Source organism: Aedes aegypti, chromosome 2 (assembly GCF_002204515.2).
Source record: "Aedes aegypti strain LVP_AGWG chromosome 2, AaegL5.0 Primary Assembly, whole genome shotgun sequence".
Lineage (NCBI taxonomy): Eukaryota > Metazoa > Arthropoda > Insecta > Diptera > Culicidae > Aedes > Aedes aegypti.
In genome coordinates, this window is record NC_035108.1 from 341,904,234 (window position 1) to 341,923,002 (window position 18,769).

The window sequence follows — 18,769 nt, forward strand, 5'->3', positions numbered from 1 at the left end:
GAGTCAAATAACATTAGATTTCATATTGTATTTTATTATGTCTATTTAATCTGTTTTTTTTTTTTTTTGCTTGGATTGTTATTTTTCCTTTGAAGTGGAATTTAAATAATTTTAAAGTGAATTTTTCGAACCACAGTATAATTTTTCTCTCAAATGTTACTCCGGCTGCGGAATGGCGGATCAGCTGTCGTCGTTGAATATCTGTACTATTTGACATCTCAGCATAGTGCGTATATACCATATTTGATCTAGGGCAGAAAAGTTGATTTTGCAGAAAGCATACCATAGTCACACCAACTTATCCGGATAAACGTAATCACTGTTCAAACATTTGGTTCGTTCTACAACATGGAAAAATTACATTGATCGTACATGTATCAAAATCCAAATGCTTCTATTTACCACCAAGACAATATCCAATATCATTGTTTTGTGGGTGAAATTCATTCCATTCTAACCGGATATTATAAGCCCAGTACTCAGAGTCATTGTAGCTCGTGCACGCAAAAAAATCTATTCCCATTCTCATGAACAAAAAGTCATGGTAAACGGAACGCATTGCTTATTCGATTTTCATTGTATATCTTATTCATGAACGTTGTCACTATTCTAAGAACTCAGTTCTTGTCTGTTCGTCTTGCATGCTTTTTCAGTAACGCTGTTTATACCATGACTCTGAAATCACGATATCCAGAAACTATAAAATCATATTCGCGATTTCCAAAATCAATAATGCGTGCGCAAAAAAAGCAAATAAACTGTAATTAATAAACCACTTCTTAATTAGAGTCACAACTCTGTTTTTGCTTTCCAGAGATTTTTGTTAGTGAGATTATTGAGTTGATACTCCACTAACGAATAATAATAATAGTTATTTATATTGCTGCAGAAATCGTGCATGTGTGTTGCTTAGGAGATGCCGGATTTGGTGCGTGAAATTGTCGTATACTGTGGGTGTGTAGCGTCCAACAGAACTGATTGCTAACTTGCGCTCATTTTTCTGGTGTGCAGTTTGAGGATTCACAGGTCAGTACTAACGCTGTAATTCCTACATATTATAGAATGATTCATCTTAAGGAAGCGGGTCATAAAGTATTTTATTTTTATTTGTGATGGTGATTCACAGTTTCCGAAACACCATCATAAAAAGTGTTCCAGCTTCCAAGAACAGTATTCTTGACTATCAAAACAAAAATCACGGTTCCATGATTTGCTTTCTTTTCGCAGACGTTACGAATGATTTGTAGAACAATGGTCCGGGTTCCGTGATTTTTGTTCATGGTGTATATTCGTAAAGCAAAAAACTGCTTGTTCTGGGTTTCGTGCCTGGATGTTCTCATATCCTGGAACGGTTTTGTTTGCGTGTGTAATCTGCGTATTGTGATATTCAGCTTTAAAATTGTTTCACTAGTGTGATACTTGTCCATTTGCTTTTCGGATTCCTCTAGTTCCTCATTCATTTCTCGACTTTTAATATATACAACCAATAAATACAACTGTTTTCCAAACTGTTAAACAATTGTAATTAATGGTGAAGTACACACATGTTGGGTTGTGTAGACATAAAAACAACCCATTTGAAAAAAAGGTTACGGTACGTCACTATCAATTTGTGTGATTTGTGCTAACGTAAGAACAACACGACATTCATGAAACGCGACGCGAGACAAGACATAACACTTATAGTTCTTACTATCGTCAAAAAGTTTTAAAAATTACCTTTCTGTCGACCGGTTTCGGGCGCGATGTAGCCCATCTACGGGACAATGTCGGACATTGTCCCGTAGATGGGCTACATCGCGCCCGAAACCGGTCGACAGAAAGGTAATTTTTAAAACTTTTTGACGATAGTAAGAACTATAAGTGTTATGTCTTGTCTCGCGTCGCGTTTCATGAATGTTACGGTACGTGTTTACCATTTATCGCCAATTTTCGTCCTACAGTACAATAAAAATATAAGGCAAACTGTGTTTTTCTATGCGGGAATGAAGCTATCCGTATACCATAATTATTTTCGCTGTATTGTTTTCTTGTGTACCGTAAAACAATGTAACTCTTTGTTATATGCATTAGCTAAAACATGAGCAAATCGTTAAAATTAATATTTTCATGCGCATTTTCTCAACTTTCCAAAATAATAATTTCCATGATTATGGTTGACACTACGAAAGATTAATGTCTCATATGAGTTTTGCAAATGATCTAAACAAGAAAAATGCGACTTTCACTAAACATGGCATCGTCAAAACGATTTTCAAATAATTGAAAAAATAAATGAGTTATAAGAGTTTGGCCTTTGACTGTAGGGACTATGATTTTAGTTAGTAACGACATTTTCAATATAACCGATCATTGTTTACATGGGTAATCAATGTTACCCCATACATTTTTTCAACGCTTTTATGTAAAAAAAAGACAATTTGTTTTGAAGTACGTTGAATGAAAAAGATACAATACAAAGAAAATATTCATGTGAAGGGTGGGATAACGTATGAGAAAGTATTAGCAAGAATTATATCTCGTCGGAGAGTAAATCTGTTCTCTTTGAAGTGTTCAATGATATAATTCCCAATAAGGGATGGTACACAAACTATGCCACGCTTAGTTTCAACTTTTTCGACCATCGCCCCCTACTTTGTCACACTTTTTGTATGAGTCCTCCGAAAATGTTTGCATGTAACGCTTGGGTATGCATAATCCCTAAAGTCAAAATGTACAATCATTGATTAAATAGGTTAGACAATTATTGATGGGAAAAATGTCGACAAATTGTTAACAATATTCATATAACTAAAAAAAGCATCTAAAAGAATTTGGAGTTGAATGGAGATAATGTTAGTAAATCTACGACATAAATACTTTGAAAATCTGGCATCGTTGCCGATGAGTGACTCCACCGCTTCAAATCCTTCCCGCATCAGATGGGCCGAAGTCAGTCTCGCGCGGAGTTCCTCTACTGATGCTTCTGGTTTCGCGTAAGTGTTGCCTTCGAATCGAGCTAGTGTCGGTGCTGTTAGGTCTCGTTTCGGACTAATGCACGCGTTCTTTCGGTTGATCGTTCATTCGTACCGGAGAAAATAGCTGAATCTACGTATTGACTTAGCCCCATGCAAGCATACAGTGATTGTGGTATCCACTCCATCAATCAGATCTATCCCGTCATTCGGTGAAGGGGTTCTCCGAGATCCTCGATACCGTAAGCTTTGAGTGACCGACCGACTGTTCGTTCCACTTTATGCTCTCGCTGTTATTCCGCTAGACTCTCGCAGCGCACCTTGGAGAGATATGTGTATAACATGTGTTTTTTCTGGGTGGTGAAATCGGTTGGTGGAATCCGCAGGGTGGAAGGCGGTGGTTTGTTGATTTTATTCGTTGAAGTGAATAAACCACGCTGCGTGAACTGTTTTCGCTGTTTTCCAAATAACTGTTGTTTCGCTCTAGGAGATGAAATGTGGCGGAGATGCGAGAGCGCTAGAAGGTTTCCCGAGTGAAGAGATTGTTCAAATTTGTAGAATTGGATTTCGTTACGCAACATAAGTTATTATGTGAAAGCTAGAAGATTACGCGCTTATACAAAGACGATTGTGTTCAAAAAAAAAAAAAAACAGTTCCTAGTGATTGACGATTTTAAACAAAAAAAAATCTCAACTTTTACATGTTATTTTTCGCGATAACTGCAGAAATGCTCATAACATTATACAACAATTCATTTTTTTTTTTTCAAAAATCTATAGTGATAAAACAAACTGACGTGATAATTCAACATAAAAAATCAACTGAAATTTCTAAAATCTAAATAGTGCCTAAATTGCGGAAGCATTAATTGTCTGTCATTTACTCAACAATGCTGAACGAAGAGCTGGACGACACCGAGTTCTTCCAGCAGGATTTCACCACCGCGTCCGAGTGGGAGATATTCAACGCTCGGTTGGAGGAAATCTTTCACGAGTGGAAGTTATCCTACGCGACATCCGGCTGTCGAACGCGACTCGAAAAGAATCAACTTTCACTCTGCGAGTGGACTCAATCCAGCGAGAGAATCAAGTTTGCCGACGTTGAACTGGACGTGGTTTGGGTCAAGGCTGATGTCCCTGAAGGGGAAATCGCTGTAAAGGAAGGTGATTCCGTTGATTGCCAAGCGTTTGTCGACTTGATGGCCAACGAGAACGATTACTGCATCGTTGATCAGAAGATTGACGATGGAGAGTTGCACCCGCTGGCCCAGTGGTACGGATTGAGAGAGTTCGTCGTGGTGGTTCCAGTGAAAAAGTCCATAACCAACGAGAGCCAGATTCGTATACTGATGAGTTCGATCCATATCGCTGTGACGGAGAGTGGCTGCGACGTCCCGGTATTCGTACAAGTTCTGGACAAGGTTCAGCAAGTGTTTCTGGGGGTTTGTGAGTCCGGATCGACGCGATTGTCGTTCGATATTGTGCACTTGAACGTTACACCTTCGACGTGCAAGTATCTTTCGGGATTACTCGACGTGTTCAAGGGAAAAATCGGTGTGTCGTATGTGGATCCGGTTGCGGTTTCGGTGCGGTTTACGTACTCACTATCCAAGTTTTTGAGTACTTCGTACGTGATGGCGAAAAAGATTCCTTTCTGCAACTCTGAAGATGATGTGAAGGAGTTGACCATATCGCTTCCGTTTGGAGTGGCCGTCGATCCGGTATCGGAGTTGGTCCTGTATTGCACGTGGCTACACGTCGCCGACAATGTGGTGGTCGATTCTCAATCCTACTCGGATTTCGATCCATTCACGGCTCCAATCTGGAATCTGAGAGCTCGCTTTGAGGACTCTCCGGTATGCTACATGTCGGATTGTATCCAAGAATTCCTTCAAGTTTCCGAGTCACGACAGGCCATCACTGAGTATTTTCCGGAGCTTGCATTCGGAGCTACTCAGAATTTGGAAAGTTCCAAAGCATTGGAACGATTGACCGAGTCCAAGATCCCAACGCTGACTTCTGTTATACCGGGAATCGCATCCGGTGAACCGAAGATCGGAAACTTCAAGCTGGAAGGCCCGATAAACGAGGAACTGCTGAAAGAAATGCTGTACTATCTGTTTCCGGATGCACACAGCGATGCGATTCATCAGTATCAGATACCGCCGGATGGGCAAACGGAATTCAACCCACTGAGGATTAAATCTGCTGATCCGGATTCGCTGGTGCATCGTTTGGCCACACTGTTGGCCGCTTGCAATTCGTACTATGGCGGAAAACGTGCGATGGCTCAGTTGTGGGTCGAGTTTTCGCAGGAGATGCGCTACCGAGTGGAACGCTGCATTCATATTCCAGGGTAAGTTAATATGATGAAAAAAAAAATCTGTATGATCATCCTTTAAAAACTTAATACCCCATTAAACTTAAACAGCTCAGAAAAGCGTATTTTCATTGAGAGGCAGATAAACATTCATCGCTTCAACCTATTCGTGAGCATAGACATCACATCTTCAAGTGTTACTCCAATGCAGGGATTTTCAAAGAAATTACGAAATTTTCTCAAGAACTGCTGCAGGTCTACAGTCATAAAATAGCATAAACTACTTGAAACCTTTATCCCGAGGAATTTATTCGTAAAACCTCAGAAAACTGCAGCATATTCAGGATTTTTTATGTATCAATCACAGTATCCGTAACGCGAGCAAATCATAAGATCACTTTTTCGAGGTGCATTACGGAGTAAGATCTACCATATTACACTCTTGTTGTATCTGTTCTTGTTAATACTAATAAGTAACGGAGGGAAGAGTATGATAAAACGAACCACTAAGACCCACCTATTTGTCCTGGATGATGAGAAGACCGAAGTGGAAAAGAGACTCAATCAGCATCTGCTCTATTTTCAAATCATGAGATAAGTCCTTTGCGAGTTCAAGTATTTATCTTTCAGTATTTAGGAGGTAGCAGACCTACCTTCTAAAATAAGCTTTTTGTTACAAGGAATCAAAATGTCTAATGCAATGAAACCTGTTCACAGTTACAAAACACGACTTTCAAGCTAATAAGTACTGGCAGTTTAAGACAGTATAAGATTGCATCCAGGGTTGGGAAAAATCTTGAAAATCACTTTACAGTAGCCAAGCACAGCAAATCACAGTCAGCTAAGCCAGTAAAATAGCGAGCCTGGTGGAAAGGTTTGGACATAAGTCGAAATTTCATTCGCGTGATGTCAAGACTTATGTCCAACTATTACTCGCTAGATGCACATCTACACAGGATTAACCTCGCGCTGAGCAATATTTTTAATAGGTGTGGTTCCGGTTATGATGACATCGATTACGTAGTTTGGCAGTGCCCGGATATGGACGCCTCCAGAGCGCAACTTTTGGATACCCTTGCGGCCCGAGGTAGACAACCCTATGTTCCAGTTAGAGATGTGTTGGGCACCCGCGATTTCACTTATATGGTCGCAATTTACGATTTCCTTCGCTTGTCTTGTATAAAAGTTTAATTCTCTTGTGTTCTCTTCTCCAGTTTTTTTTTTCTCTGTGTTGTCCCTTTTGTGTTGGATTGAGGATCCTGGCCATCCGGCAGACGAATACCGGCAAGAAATTGGTACCAACGCCATGACACGATAATAGTGCTACCACGCTATACCTCCCGGATGAGCTGCAGAGAACCCTAAACCCAATCCTTACCATGTCCTTCCCTTTCAAAATTGTGACCATTAACCTCGAGTTGCCACGAGTACCCTGGCTCCATCCCATACTAACTTTGGTAATGAAAAAGTAAATAAATTGTAAATAGTACAAAAATGAACTTCAGCTCCGTAAAGCGTTACACGCTTTTGAGCCCCAAATAAACGAACTTTTAAAAAAAGCCAGTGAAATTCATGCTTACCGCTGCTGTAGGCAAAAAGCCTTGAAAATAGCGAAACACCCGTTGCTAAGAGCAACACAAAATTACTGTACAAAAATGTTCTATTTCCCGCTGCATTTCCCGCGTTTAGAGCCTTAAGTGAAACTAATGATTTAGAAAACATATGCACCCAACATAGGCTACTTGATGAGATTCACGTTTTTAAGCTACTGTACTAAGAAAAGCCACGTGAGTTTCTCGAAATTCAAGCCTACTACTATTACCATTCCCAGCACTGATTGCATCCCAATCCACCAGAGTAGGGTCAAACCATTGTAAGCGCGCTTGTTTTGTAATTTATTTTGCGTCTGTTTCAGTAATGGATTGATTCACTGATAATAAGGCTTATTTGTTTTGTGGCAACAACGCATGGAAAGACTCTTATAGACAAGTGTTTTAATCACCTTGTTTTGCTTGAACTTCGCCGTTTTTGGTCATTTTTAACTGGGTTGTCGGTTTCTGACTCTTTTTGACCGTTCTTAACTATTATCGGCCACTTTTTCTATATTTTACTGGTTTTCACCGTATTTATACATTCTAACCGTTATTGACTGTTATTGACTATTTTGTACCGTATTTTACCTATTGATTGATTTGGCTGTTTTTCACTTTCCAGATAATTTTTACATTGTTTTTATAAACCATTGACAAGTTTTCTTATTGTCGGCTGGTTTTCAATGTTTTTGGATGTTTGCTTTTTTCTCACTTGTTTAAGATATTTTGATCATTTATAATCTTTCATAAATCTGACCATTTTTCTTTGTGTCGGTGCTTTACTGTGTTTGACCATTTCTGATCATTCAGACCGGTTTTGACTGTTTGTGATTATTATTTTTTAACGTTTTGGACTGTTTAGGGCCGTTTTTTTCAATTTTTTACTGTTTCCATCTTTTTCAGACTGGGGGCTGTCCATTAATTATGTAAAGGTTTATGGGGGGAGGGGGGTTTTGGGATTTCTTACGCGCCATACAATTTATTTTTAATTTTCATACAAAAAAACTTACCATGGGGGGAGGGGGGTTGAAAAACCCTTACGTAATTAATGGATCGTCCCCTGTTATTGACCGTTTTAGACTATTTTTATGTTTTAATAACTGTTTTTGATCTGTTTTTCTTAGTCTTATCCATGTTTGAACATTTTTTTATTGTTTTTGACTGTTTACGATCATTTTTATTCCTTTGAGTGGTTACAACTATACTTGTTTTTTTTTAATACTATTTTTAACAGCCCAATTATTGACTTTTTGTGACAATTTTTTGATGGTTTTGTCTGATTTTGACCGTTTTTGACCGATTGAAACTATATATAGTCTACTCTCGATACCTCAATATTGAAGACCATCGAATAAGGGAACTATCGAGTTAAAGAAAACAATCTTCATTATTGGTAAATATTTATGACATTTGTTTTCATCTGGTTTTCATTTCTTTGGCTGTTGTTTTTTTAATTGTTTTGACCTTTTTTGACAGTTTTTTTTATGCTTGGACGTTTGCAGCTTTGTTGGTCAGTTTATGGTCATTTTTAACTGGTTTTGAATATTTTGTGGGCTTCGTGCAAGCATTTAGCCGCATCGCGTCAAGGAGTGTGGGTTCGATTCCCGCTTCAGTCCGGAAAACTTTTCTTCAGGAACGTATTCCGACTGTGCCACTGGGCGTTGCATACTAGACCGTTGTCTAGTGTGGTGCTTCTTTCAAAGGACATAACCGTCCACTGGAAGCATTAACGTGTCCGTGTCTTTTTTCACTTGTTTTTTTTTATCATTTCGACCATTTCTGAATGTTTTCGATCATTTTTTCTATGTGTTCGTGTTTTACTGTTGTTACCCATATCTGACACTTTTTTAGTTTGTCTTTTTTCGAACGTTTTAGTCTGTTTAATGCATTTTTAGATGTTTTTGATCCTTTTTGTACAGTTTTTTTTATTCAAAAATGGACAAATATTTGTAATCATTTTTGAATGTTTCGGATCATTTTTCTTCTGTTGATTGTTTCCCAATATTTTGAATTATTGTTCTTTCTTTTTAACTGTTTGGGCTATTATTTACTTTTAGTAAACATTTATAGCTGATTCAGGCCATTTTGACATTTTTTGACCTCCGAGATGAGCCAGCCTCGGGCTGCAAATCTCGTTAATAAAGATAATAATAATAATTTTTTGACCATTTTGGACCGATTGAAACTATGAACAGTCAGCTCTCCATAGCTCGATATTGAAGGGACCATCGCGTTAGGGAGGTATCGAGTTATAGGACACAAAACCGGTGCATCCAAGAAGGCAGTCATGAAAACCAAATTTTACTATGGTTCTCTTACTCGATTTCAATTTGCGAAATATCGAGTAAGGAAGAGTTGACTGTGTATGTTATGGTCATTTTTGGCAGTTTTTATCTGTTTTGATTGCTTTTAACCGATTTTGACCATTTTTTCTGTTTTTGGTTTTCTGTCTTTGTCTTTTTTCTAACTATTTTTGATCGTTTTTGTATGTTATTGACCATTTTGGCTGGTTTTGATGGTTTCTAAACGTTTTAAACTAATATTGATGTTTTTGACTGTGTTGATTCTTTTTGACAGCTTTTTTACCGTTTTTATAGTTTGCGAGCATTTCCGTTTCCTAATTTTAGTTAGAACAGTTTTAAATGTAATGGATTGAACTAACTTTTGCCCCACCGGTAGGGAGATACTTTTATGTCAGGCAAACTCTATACCAGTAGTAAACTTATGTTATACAGGAAAAAAAAAACCACTAAATTTTCATCAAAAAAATCCCAAAAAAGGTTTAATTTTATATACCCAAAAATAGCAGTGTTTCGCAAAACTAAATAAAAACTTGTAATTTTGGTGACTTTTTTTCGCTTGATCAGGCATAGTTTGATAAACTTAAAGATCAAATAAGTGATTATTGGCAATTTGCAAATTTTTCCGCTGGATGCGCCAAAAGTGTTTTTCAACCATTTATGCGAAAACTAATACTCCTCAAAGCATCATTATGAAAAGCCTAGAAATGCCCTTGCATAAAAAATGAATAAGATTGGATTTCGTTCCATGTAAAGAAAGTTTAACCATTATTTTTCTTACCCTAAAACTATTTCTACAATATTTGAAGTGAAAGTCTCTCACTTGAATGGCATTCGAACCACATTTATATTATTTACTTCGAATTGTGCAAGAAATCTACAAAATAAACTCTTGCCCTACTCGAACTTTTGCTACACTTTACTCTATTCTTCACTGGTTCTAACTGTTTTTTACCGTATTTGGCTATTTTTAGTCGTTTGCTTATTTGTGACTGTCTTTGGTAGTTTTTCATCGTTTCGATTGTTTTTGAACGTTTTACTGTTTCTGTGTATATGTCAAAAGATACAAACTTTTGTGTTTTTGATTGTTCATTTTGCCGGAAATAGTAAAACTTCCCATATTCAATTTTTGATCACCCTTCGACATAACATTCCAATCGGGTTACAAACCTCCCATTGAACATCCACTTTTGCCAACTAACTCGCATGGCGTTCTCACTCTCCCATTCTCTCACTCCCGTATTTTTTCGTGTCACAACAACATTCCGGCTTTTTCGAGCTGGTTCAATCGTGAGTGCCATCCGACCGTCTTCGCGGCATAAAAACGAACGGATCCGGCTTCGGTTCGGCCGCAGCAGCATAAAAACATGTTCCGATTCCGAATGGTGGTCGACCTCAATGCAGTCGCCGCTCTCAGTGCAACCGGCTTGGGTGACAATGCACTGGATTGGTTGACGCTCTTGCTGCGCTTTAGGGTGAACCACGATTCACGTTATCCCCATCGGCAATCGAGTGACGCCTGTGAACACCGCATGACGTCGGGGGTGGTTGAGACTTGAGACCACCCGACACGGCATGGGTTGTCATTCATGACTTTGGGGAGGATGCTGAACGGCTGCCGGCGACGTCACTCGCGTTCAGGTCATGACCGGCGTAGAGTAAGATGATATTGATGATGATGATGACTGTGATTGTGATGAATACGATAAATGTTCATTTCACTTTACTGTCGGGTAAAGGAACGCGAGAGAAGCGTGACCGGCGTGGAAGATGTAATACAGGTTAATCAGAAGACAGGTCACAACAAAACGGAACGAGGCTTGCGAGCGAGGAGATCTCTATCGCATGTTGTAGGTACAGTTGATTTTCGAGAAACATAAACTGCAAATTAAATGGAACTGATAATTACAGAGGTTTGAGCGAATTGGGAGGCAAATTGTTTATTGTTTCATGACAGATAAGCTAGGAGAAGAGACCAGTGACTAGACTAGAGAGTAGTTTTAACCTTTATGCGACTTGTTCATCATTAAAATTAAAAGTAGCTAGTTAGGGTCTTCCTTAGGCGAGTGGTTAGGATCCACGGCTTCAAAGCCATGCTGAAGGTGTCTCGGTTCGATTCCCGGTTGGTCCAAGAACTTTTCGTTATTGAAATTTCCTTGACTTCTTTGAGCATAGAGTATCATCGTACCTGCCACACGATATACACATGCAAAAATGACAAAGAAAGCTCTCAGTTAATAACAGTAGAAGTGCTCATCTAACTTTAAACTGAGCAGCAGGTTTTGTCCCAGTGAGTACGTAATTGATTTTATGAACGATTTTAAGAAAGCAGTTCTGTAAAATCACATAAGAAATTCATGATAGAGCTCCACATGAAACATTCATTGATAATTTGTACGAGATTTCATTAAAAAAAAACAAGACAATATCAGGATAATTAATGTAAGAGTTTCTGAATGATTATCCTAGGAACTTGCTCTCAAAATTCCTGTAGATATTCTCAGAAAAATCTTCTGGAACCCCCCTCATTCTACCCTTGTCACGGTTTTGGTATGAGTGCTCTAAAAATGTTGTAAGGCTTGTCACGGTATGCCTGACCCGCTCCCTTCCCTTGGAGCGTGACATAATTTGTGTACGACCCCTTAGGAAAACACACGACAAATTAATACAAATAACCAGCTTTGCGAAAACTGTGCAAATATCCCCAATAGTTAGTCGTGAATCATTGAAATTGCACAGAGATCCAATGAACGGAGCTTGGGGTTACCTAGCCATTGTAAAAGTGTACGAATGGGAACAAAAATTTAAATTCAATAATGGTGCCGTGCCACTATGGGCGATCGGCCAATATTTCAAAAAAAATACTTGTGTTGATAGATTGTTCTTGCACATCATTTCGTAGCAAAAACTTCTATGACGATATTTTCGAAATATCAGAGCAAGATCTTTTATAGTTTCAGTTATACAGTATGTTAAAATGAGATTTTTAAAGAAAAAAAACAAAAATTTAGTGCAAATATTAAGTATACGATGAATGAAATATACTGCATAATCGAAATATTGTATACAGAACTTTATACACTATTCGAAAGCTATCTTAGAAAAATAACATAAAATAAAAAATCGTACTGTAGTTCAATGTGAAGGTCACACTGATAAAAATATTAGAATATGTAGAGGGTAAGTTTTTTTAACTTGTAGAAGTGCAACTTTTCAGCTTCCAAAGAGACGATTTTCAGGTTCTTGAGGAGAAGCTTTAAGCTTTTGCAATAAAAGCTTTTCAACTTTTGGTAAAAAGGCTTAACAGTTTCAAGAATAACAGGTTTTCAACTTCATCAAAGAAGTTTCTGCCAGAATAGCTTGTCAGCTTCTGGAAGAAAAGCTTTTTGGTTTCTGGAAAAAGGTATTCAGACTGTGAAATTTCCTGGCTCTGGAAGAGAAGTTTACAATTTTGGATTTTTCAAGGAATTTGAATTTCAACTAATATTTTCTTAAGATATTTCTTCAGAAATTACTCCTGGTATTTTTTCCGGAACTCGGCCATACATTTTTCCATCAAATCCAACACAGATTTTATTCAGAGATAAAAATGAGAAAAACTCGAAAATCCTCTTAGTATTGCCTTCAGAAATTCTTGAAATCTATTTGGGTACAATCTCACAAAAACCCTCCAGAATTTCATTCACATATACCCAGATAAATTTCTCCAAGCATGCACAAAAAATTCATCCAGTTGTTACATTACTAATTCTTTCTGGATTTTTTATGACATCCAACGGATTTATTCTGGTAAATTTCCATCAGGGAATGTTTAAGCCAATCCAACTGGAATTCTTTTAGGATATCCAACTTTTCTTTTAATATATCTTGAAAATGTTTAACAATATGTTTAGAGATTTATTTTGAATTATGTAGATGATTTCTTGATGTTCTTAGAGAATTTCAAGAAGAAGTGATAGTAAAACCTGAAGTAAATATTGGACAAAGTCCCGAAAATAAATCTCTGAAGTAATTCCTAATCTATCTAGTGCATCATGAGCAGGAATTCCTGTTTGGAAATTTGGACGATTCCTGTGAAACATAAAATAAACTTTTACTATTGGAAATCACAGGATTAATTTGAAAAAAAAACTGAAAAATAATTAAATTCCCCATTATTTACTGAAGAAATTTCTGTAGGAATCGCCAAAGGACCCCCTTTTTCAATACATGGAATAATTCCTAGCATGCTGGAAAATACAGGGAAAATTCGTTTACAAAGTCTTATGAGCGGAGAACTTGTTTGAAGAATCTCATAAGGTATTCCTGATAAAATTCCTAAGATAGTATATAAGAGCTGTTTATGCCAAATTACTTAGGACAATTCCTGGAGCAATTTCTTGTGCAATATCTGCCAAAGTACTAAGCATTGTCAAGATGTAACTAGCGAAAAAAAAAAAACTAAACTGCCTAGCACAATTCCGGTAGGAAGCCTTCGACAATCAAAGCAGTTTTGGTGGAATTGCTCAGAAATATCATCAAGAATTAAGTATGGTGTATTTAAAAAAAAACTAGTATGAGAGATATGTTTGTAACAATATCTGAACGAGTTCTTCAAGGAGCTCTTAAAAGTACCATAAACAAATTATTGATTAGCCTAAAGTTGATTTAGTTCTAGATTTCCAGAGAAAGTGTCAGGGAAATAGATTTTTGGAGACATCCTCGAAGGAGTTTATGAATCTCAAGTGAGAAATCAGGAGCAATTTTTGAAGGAATGTTTTTAAAAATTACAAAATAAATATAAGGAAAAACAATGGACGAATTTTACTAGGAATAAAAAAAAAACCTTGTGATTCCTAAAATAGGTAGAAGTATTAAGACTGAACTTGAAGGAATCTCTTTGAGCTTCCCGATAAGTGCTTTGCGAGATATTTTAAACTATTCATGAAATAATTCCTTGTGTTTTGGAGAAATTTCTGGCAGAGATTGGAAAAATTTGATTTAGTCCTATAAACGATATCTTGGAATAAACCCTGGGGTGATTATTGAAGATTTTTTTTTTTAAATCGAAGGAAAAACATTTAGGCAAATCCCATGTGTAAATCTTGGGGAATATGTGAAGCTATATTTTTTCAGCTGCTTTGGTGTATTCTTCGATGAATTCCTGGATGACTTAATTTAAAGATTACTTGGCAACATACTTTTGATTCCATACGATGCCAGTCGAGAATTTTCATACGAGACCGACGATTCTCACCTCACACTACTCGTAGAATAAGCCCAAATATATTAATCTTCGTTGCAAAATTGTTGATTTTGATTTTTCTTCCCGTCGGCCAGGGGAAGGCAACGGCCCATCCCTGCCTCCCTCTGGCTACGCTCATGATCCCAGGCTAAAATTTATTTTCAACTGTATTTGAGGATCTAAACTAAAGGATCGTGAAGAATTTAGCTGCAAATATCTGCACTTTTTCCATTTACGTTTTTTTTTTTTTGAGTTTTTCAATAGTTATTAACCATTTTCCTTTATTAACCCTCAAAGCCCCGGGTCAAACCTTTTATTTTCAATCGACTGGTGCTCAGAAACAAACAAGTTTAACGAAATGCGGTTTTCACTATGATTGTTGGAATGAGTAAAACTTCCTGCGAGTGGGGTTTTCAAACCAGAAATTCAGTTCTGGACATGTTTTTTCAACCGGAAATAAGTGTTCCTTAGTTACATATTTTACAACTTTAACAACTAAACCAATGTTTAACGATGAGTTTTAGCCATTTTTAGACATTATGTAACGGACTAAGGCAAAAATACACTAATTGGTTTATTTTCTTGCATGGGACAAAAGCCGGAACCTGGTTCCGGAAGTACTTTCCGGGTAGGAGCCGAGGCCAAGGAACACATGTAAATTTGACCCGAAGCAACATATGCGACAATTTAAACGTCATGAAATCAACTCAGAAAACCAATACTAGACATCAACTCTTATTGTGTTAATTTTACCATATGTTCAAGGCTGGGTTGTAGGGTCACTTACCTACAAATTTTGCCAGTGTTACGTATGTTGTCTGTGGTTATACGGTAGCTGTTCAAACTTCCACTTGGCTGGTTAGCCATAAAACTCATTATGTCGCTATAGGCCCTATTCAAAAGTTTGAGCCTATTTTTTTAAACTAGACGTAAAATTTGTATTACAAAACTTATAAATATGACATGACACGGGAAAATATTTTTTTTCGCTAGTCTATATAGAAACTACCCACAGTGCGTGCTAACAGTCAACAGAATGGAAAGGAATGTAAGTTAGAAACCCATCATTACTATAGAACGAGAGATTCTCTGATTCTTCATAGTTGTCATGGGAGAAGACTAGTTCTGGTGGGAGAAAAAAAGATATTACACAATATGTGCGCTGTAAGCCCAATTTATTTCATGCTTATCGATTGTTCATACCCGCAGGAGCAAACAACGCTGTCAAAGGACCAAGCCACCCTTTGCATTCATAAAAAAAATTGAATAAATGACAAAAATAAGGTCAAATTATCCCCGGAATTCGAACAAATCCCGATTAGAACACAAACCCATCAACCGTGTGCCTCACGGATAAATTCTGGCAGCAAATAAACGGTGTAAACTCCCCAAATCCCAACACGAAAATTTCCACCGCTTATTGTATCCATTGCTGCTATCCACCCATTCAGCATAAAATCAACATTGTCCTTTGCAAACATTGGCATTGGCACTGGCACTGCTGTCCCATTGTCATTGTTTCACAATTCTGGGCTTCCGGAGTAGAACAAACCCAGAATCCAAGTCAGTCTGTTGTAAGGTATGGCATTCTACCTTTGGGGTTCCTCCCGGTGTTTGCTTTGGTAACACGTTACCCGCCCAAAGGCAATAAAAAACCGGTGTCTATCAATTATGATAATTTTCTCGGCTCACAGATCGGTTTCCCCCAAACGGCCGGCGGCGGTGACAGATATGTAACTCCTTCGGTGGCGAAACTTATTCTTCGGTGTTGAAAACGGTGACTTCATTCACAAAAGCGAGCAGAGGTCCACCGGCACCAAGTGTCACGTATTATTTCGGTTAATTTATAGGAAGCGTGCCCCAATTTTGGGGTGTCGCTGAGCCGTACTAATTATACTGCATATAGCTTCAACGCCGTGGGCATTAATTTGTTGAGTCAGATACCTCCCTCACACTCACGCGGGCAGAACAGTGTCCGTTTCCCACCCACGTGCTGGTAAAGCGTCAACGCAGTCACTGTTTACGCAGGTAGGAAATTACGTGTAATCGTGGGAATATGAAAAGTTTTACGCGTCGTCGTCGTCGTCTCCGCCGCTTCTGGTAATTACGAAGCCTGGACGCATTTCTCCGGTTGTTATTGGGGCTTTGCGGTGCGTGAATTGTGCCGTTATTTTCGGGGGCTGAAGATACCTTCTCAAGGTAGCAGGCACGTGGTCTCCGGACAATTTACCGGACAAAACCGCGCCAACCGTTCAAATCATCGACTGAGAGAAGCGCAAATTTTATCACTTTTTAATTGACACGTTTGGGAGTCTGTGAAATCTTCGGTGGACTGCAAGAATGGGTGGGGGAGGGGCCATTATGGGACGGATGGCATAAATGTGTACCTTCCGGTAGACGAAGACGGTGACGATACGATGCGACGACGGCCTTGCGAAATAAACAGGGCAAGTGTGCTAATGTAGCCATGCGAATGGAATTGGCCGAGTAGACGACGACAAGACGTTGGATGACGAGAGGAGAATTATCATAATGATGATGACGACGACGTTTGTTGAATCGGGACTGCCATCCGATACCATCAATATGATTGATTGCCGATGGAACGCCGTGAATTATATGGTTCGAGCTTTATCTGAGATTTTGGGATGAGGAATTAGCAGATCTGCTTGTTGTGTTGGGTAGTCATTGCACAGTTTAGTGGATTTAGTGTTGACCCGAGCATTAGAAGCTAGATGATTGAACTGGCTTTCAGTATGAAACGATAAATTTTGTCGAATGAATAAAGCAAAACTTTGCTTGGCTTATGTTTTCAGATAAGATTTGATGGGCGATAAAATGATATTGTGATAATGTTATAAAGAGCATAAGAATTTTTGCAGGGTTACAGTTCGACATTCTTGCAACATGCTATGCCTATCGTATTCTTCCAGATTTTGCCTCTTTATGTAACTTTAACCCTTTGGGGCCTGATTTTTTCCTAGAACTATTATACAGTTTTTTGAACGTCTTTCAATAGTTTTGGTGCTCAAAATGCTAAACATAACAAGAAATGATGACAAATATTTTTTTGGGAGGTGCTAGGTCTTCCAAACTGCTCTTGAGTTCGTAACTAGAAGTCTATGCTTGTAATAACAACCTTGTTCATCATACAAGGTGATAAACTGTAATCTACCGTATATTCTGAACCTTCTGAGTGTTCAGCAAATATTATCGGATCATTTCGAATGTTCTAGATTATCTAACTTGTCGGGATGTTCAGTACATAAGATCTACAACGCGATGAGAGTCAGGATTTAGTGGTAGTAAATTAATAACCACGAAACGAAGCACTTCCGAAACATGGTGTATTCGACAAAGTTTCCAGTCATGATTAGCGACATCTATTGGGAAGCATCCATAAATTATGTCACGTAAAAATATACTATTTTTAACCCCCCTGCTTTTCACCTTATGTTTGAGAACAATTTGTGAAAACGTCAGTAGAGTCTAAATGCGTAAACGAGTAGAAACACGTTTTGAATATATGTGTTTGTCGACGAATCACCTTCTTTTTTCTTGGCATATCGTTCCCACTGGGATGCTGGCTTCTCAGCTTAGTGTTAGTTTAGCACTTCTACATTTATTACCTGAGATCTTTCTCAGCTAATGACCTTTTTGCATGGATATATCGTGTGGCAGGCATGCGCACATACTCTGTGCCCAAGGAAGTCAAGACTCTTTCCTTTACGAAAAGATTTCAGCTGTTGGATTCTCGACAATCCGTTTGCAGAGGTCGGCAAAATAATTTAAGTGTGTAAGAAGGTGCTGCTTCATAATAATTCTCGATGGAGCGGAGCTCCGGAGTGTTGGAAGGGTTGAACATTTTCGGCACGAAATTGACCTTATTATCCGCATACCACTTCAGCACGTCCTTGGAGTAGTGGCATGAGGCCAAATCCGGCCAGAAGATTGTTGGGACGTTGTGGGCCTTCAGGAGAGGGAGCAGCCGCTTCTGGAGGCACTCTTTCATGTACACTTGTCCGTTCATCGTGTCCTAGGTCACGAAAGGTGCACTCCGCTTCCCGCACGTGCAGATGGCTTGCCAAACCAGGAATTTCTTCGCAAATTTGGACCTCTTCTGAGTGCGGACATGCTCCAGAACGCTGAACTTATCCTTGGCCGTGAAAAACAGGTTGCCGGGGATCTGTTTGAAGTCGGCCTTCACATATGTTTCGTTGTCCATGAAAGTATGGGTTTACATGCAAAAAACGGTTGATTCACAGGTTGTGCAGAATCTCATGGCCGGGCTTGAGGCCAAAAATGGTAAAATGAAGTTTGATAGTTATTTCTCAATCCCTGAAGTTTTGATGGCAATCAGATGAAAACTCGAATTTTGC

At 38.4% G+C, this 18,769-nt stretch overlaps 1 protein-coding gene across 2 annotated transcripts in view; it reads left to right on the plus strand.

Moving 5' to 3' along the window:
* The first annotated feature begins 2,913 nt into the window (after nt 1-2,913).
* The window catches only part of LOC5568160 (rab3 GTPase-activating protein catalytic subunit), an 82,803-nt gene continuing 66,947 nt past the window's right edge, over nt 2,914-18,769 (plus strand). The window contains exons 1-2 of one of the 2 annotated variants that reach the window (XM_021846129.1): nt 2,914-2,975; nt 3,735-5,310. In XM_021846129.1, the coding sequence (XP_021701821.1) occupies nt 3,845-5,310 (1,466 nt within the window). In that variant the 5' untranslated portion in view covers nt 2,914-2,975; nt 3,735-3,844. Of the gene's footprint in view, nt 3,197-3,734; nt 5,311-18,769 lie in introns of both variants that reach the window. The other variant, XM_021846128.1, reaches the window with a different exon arrangement.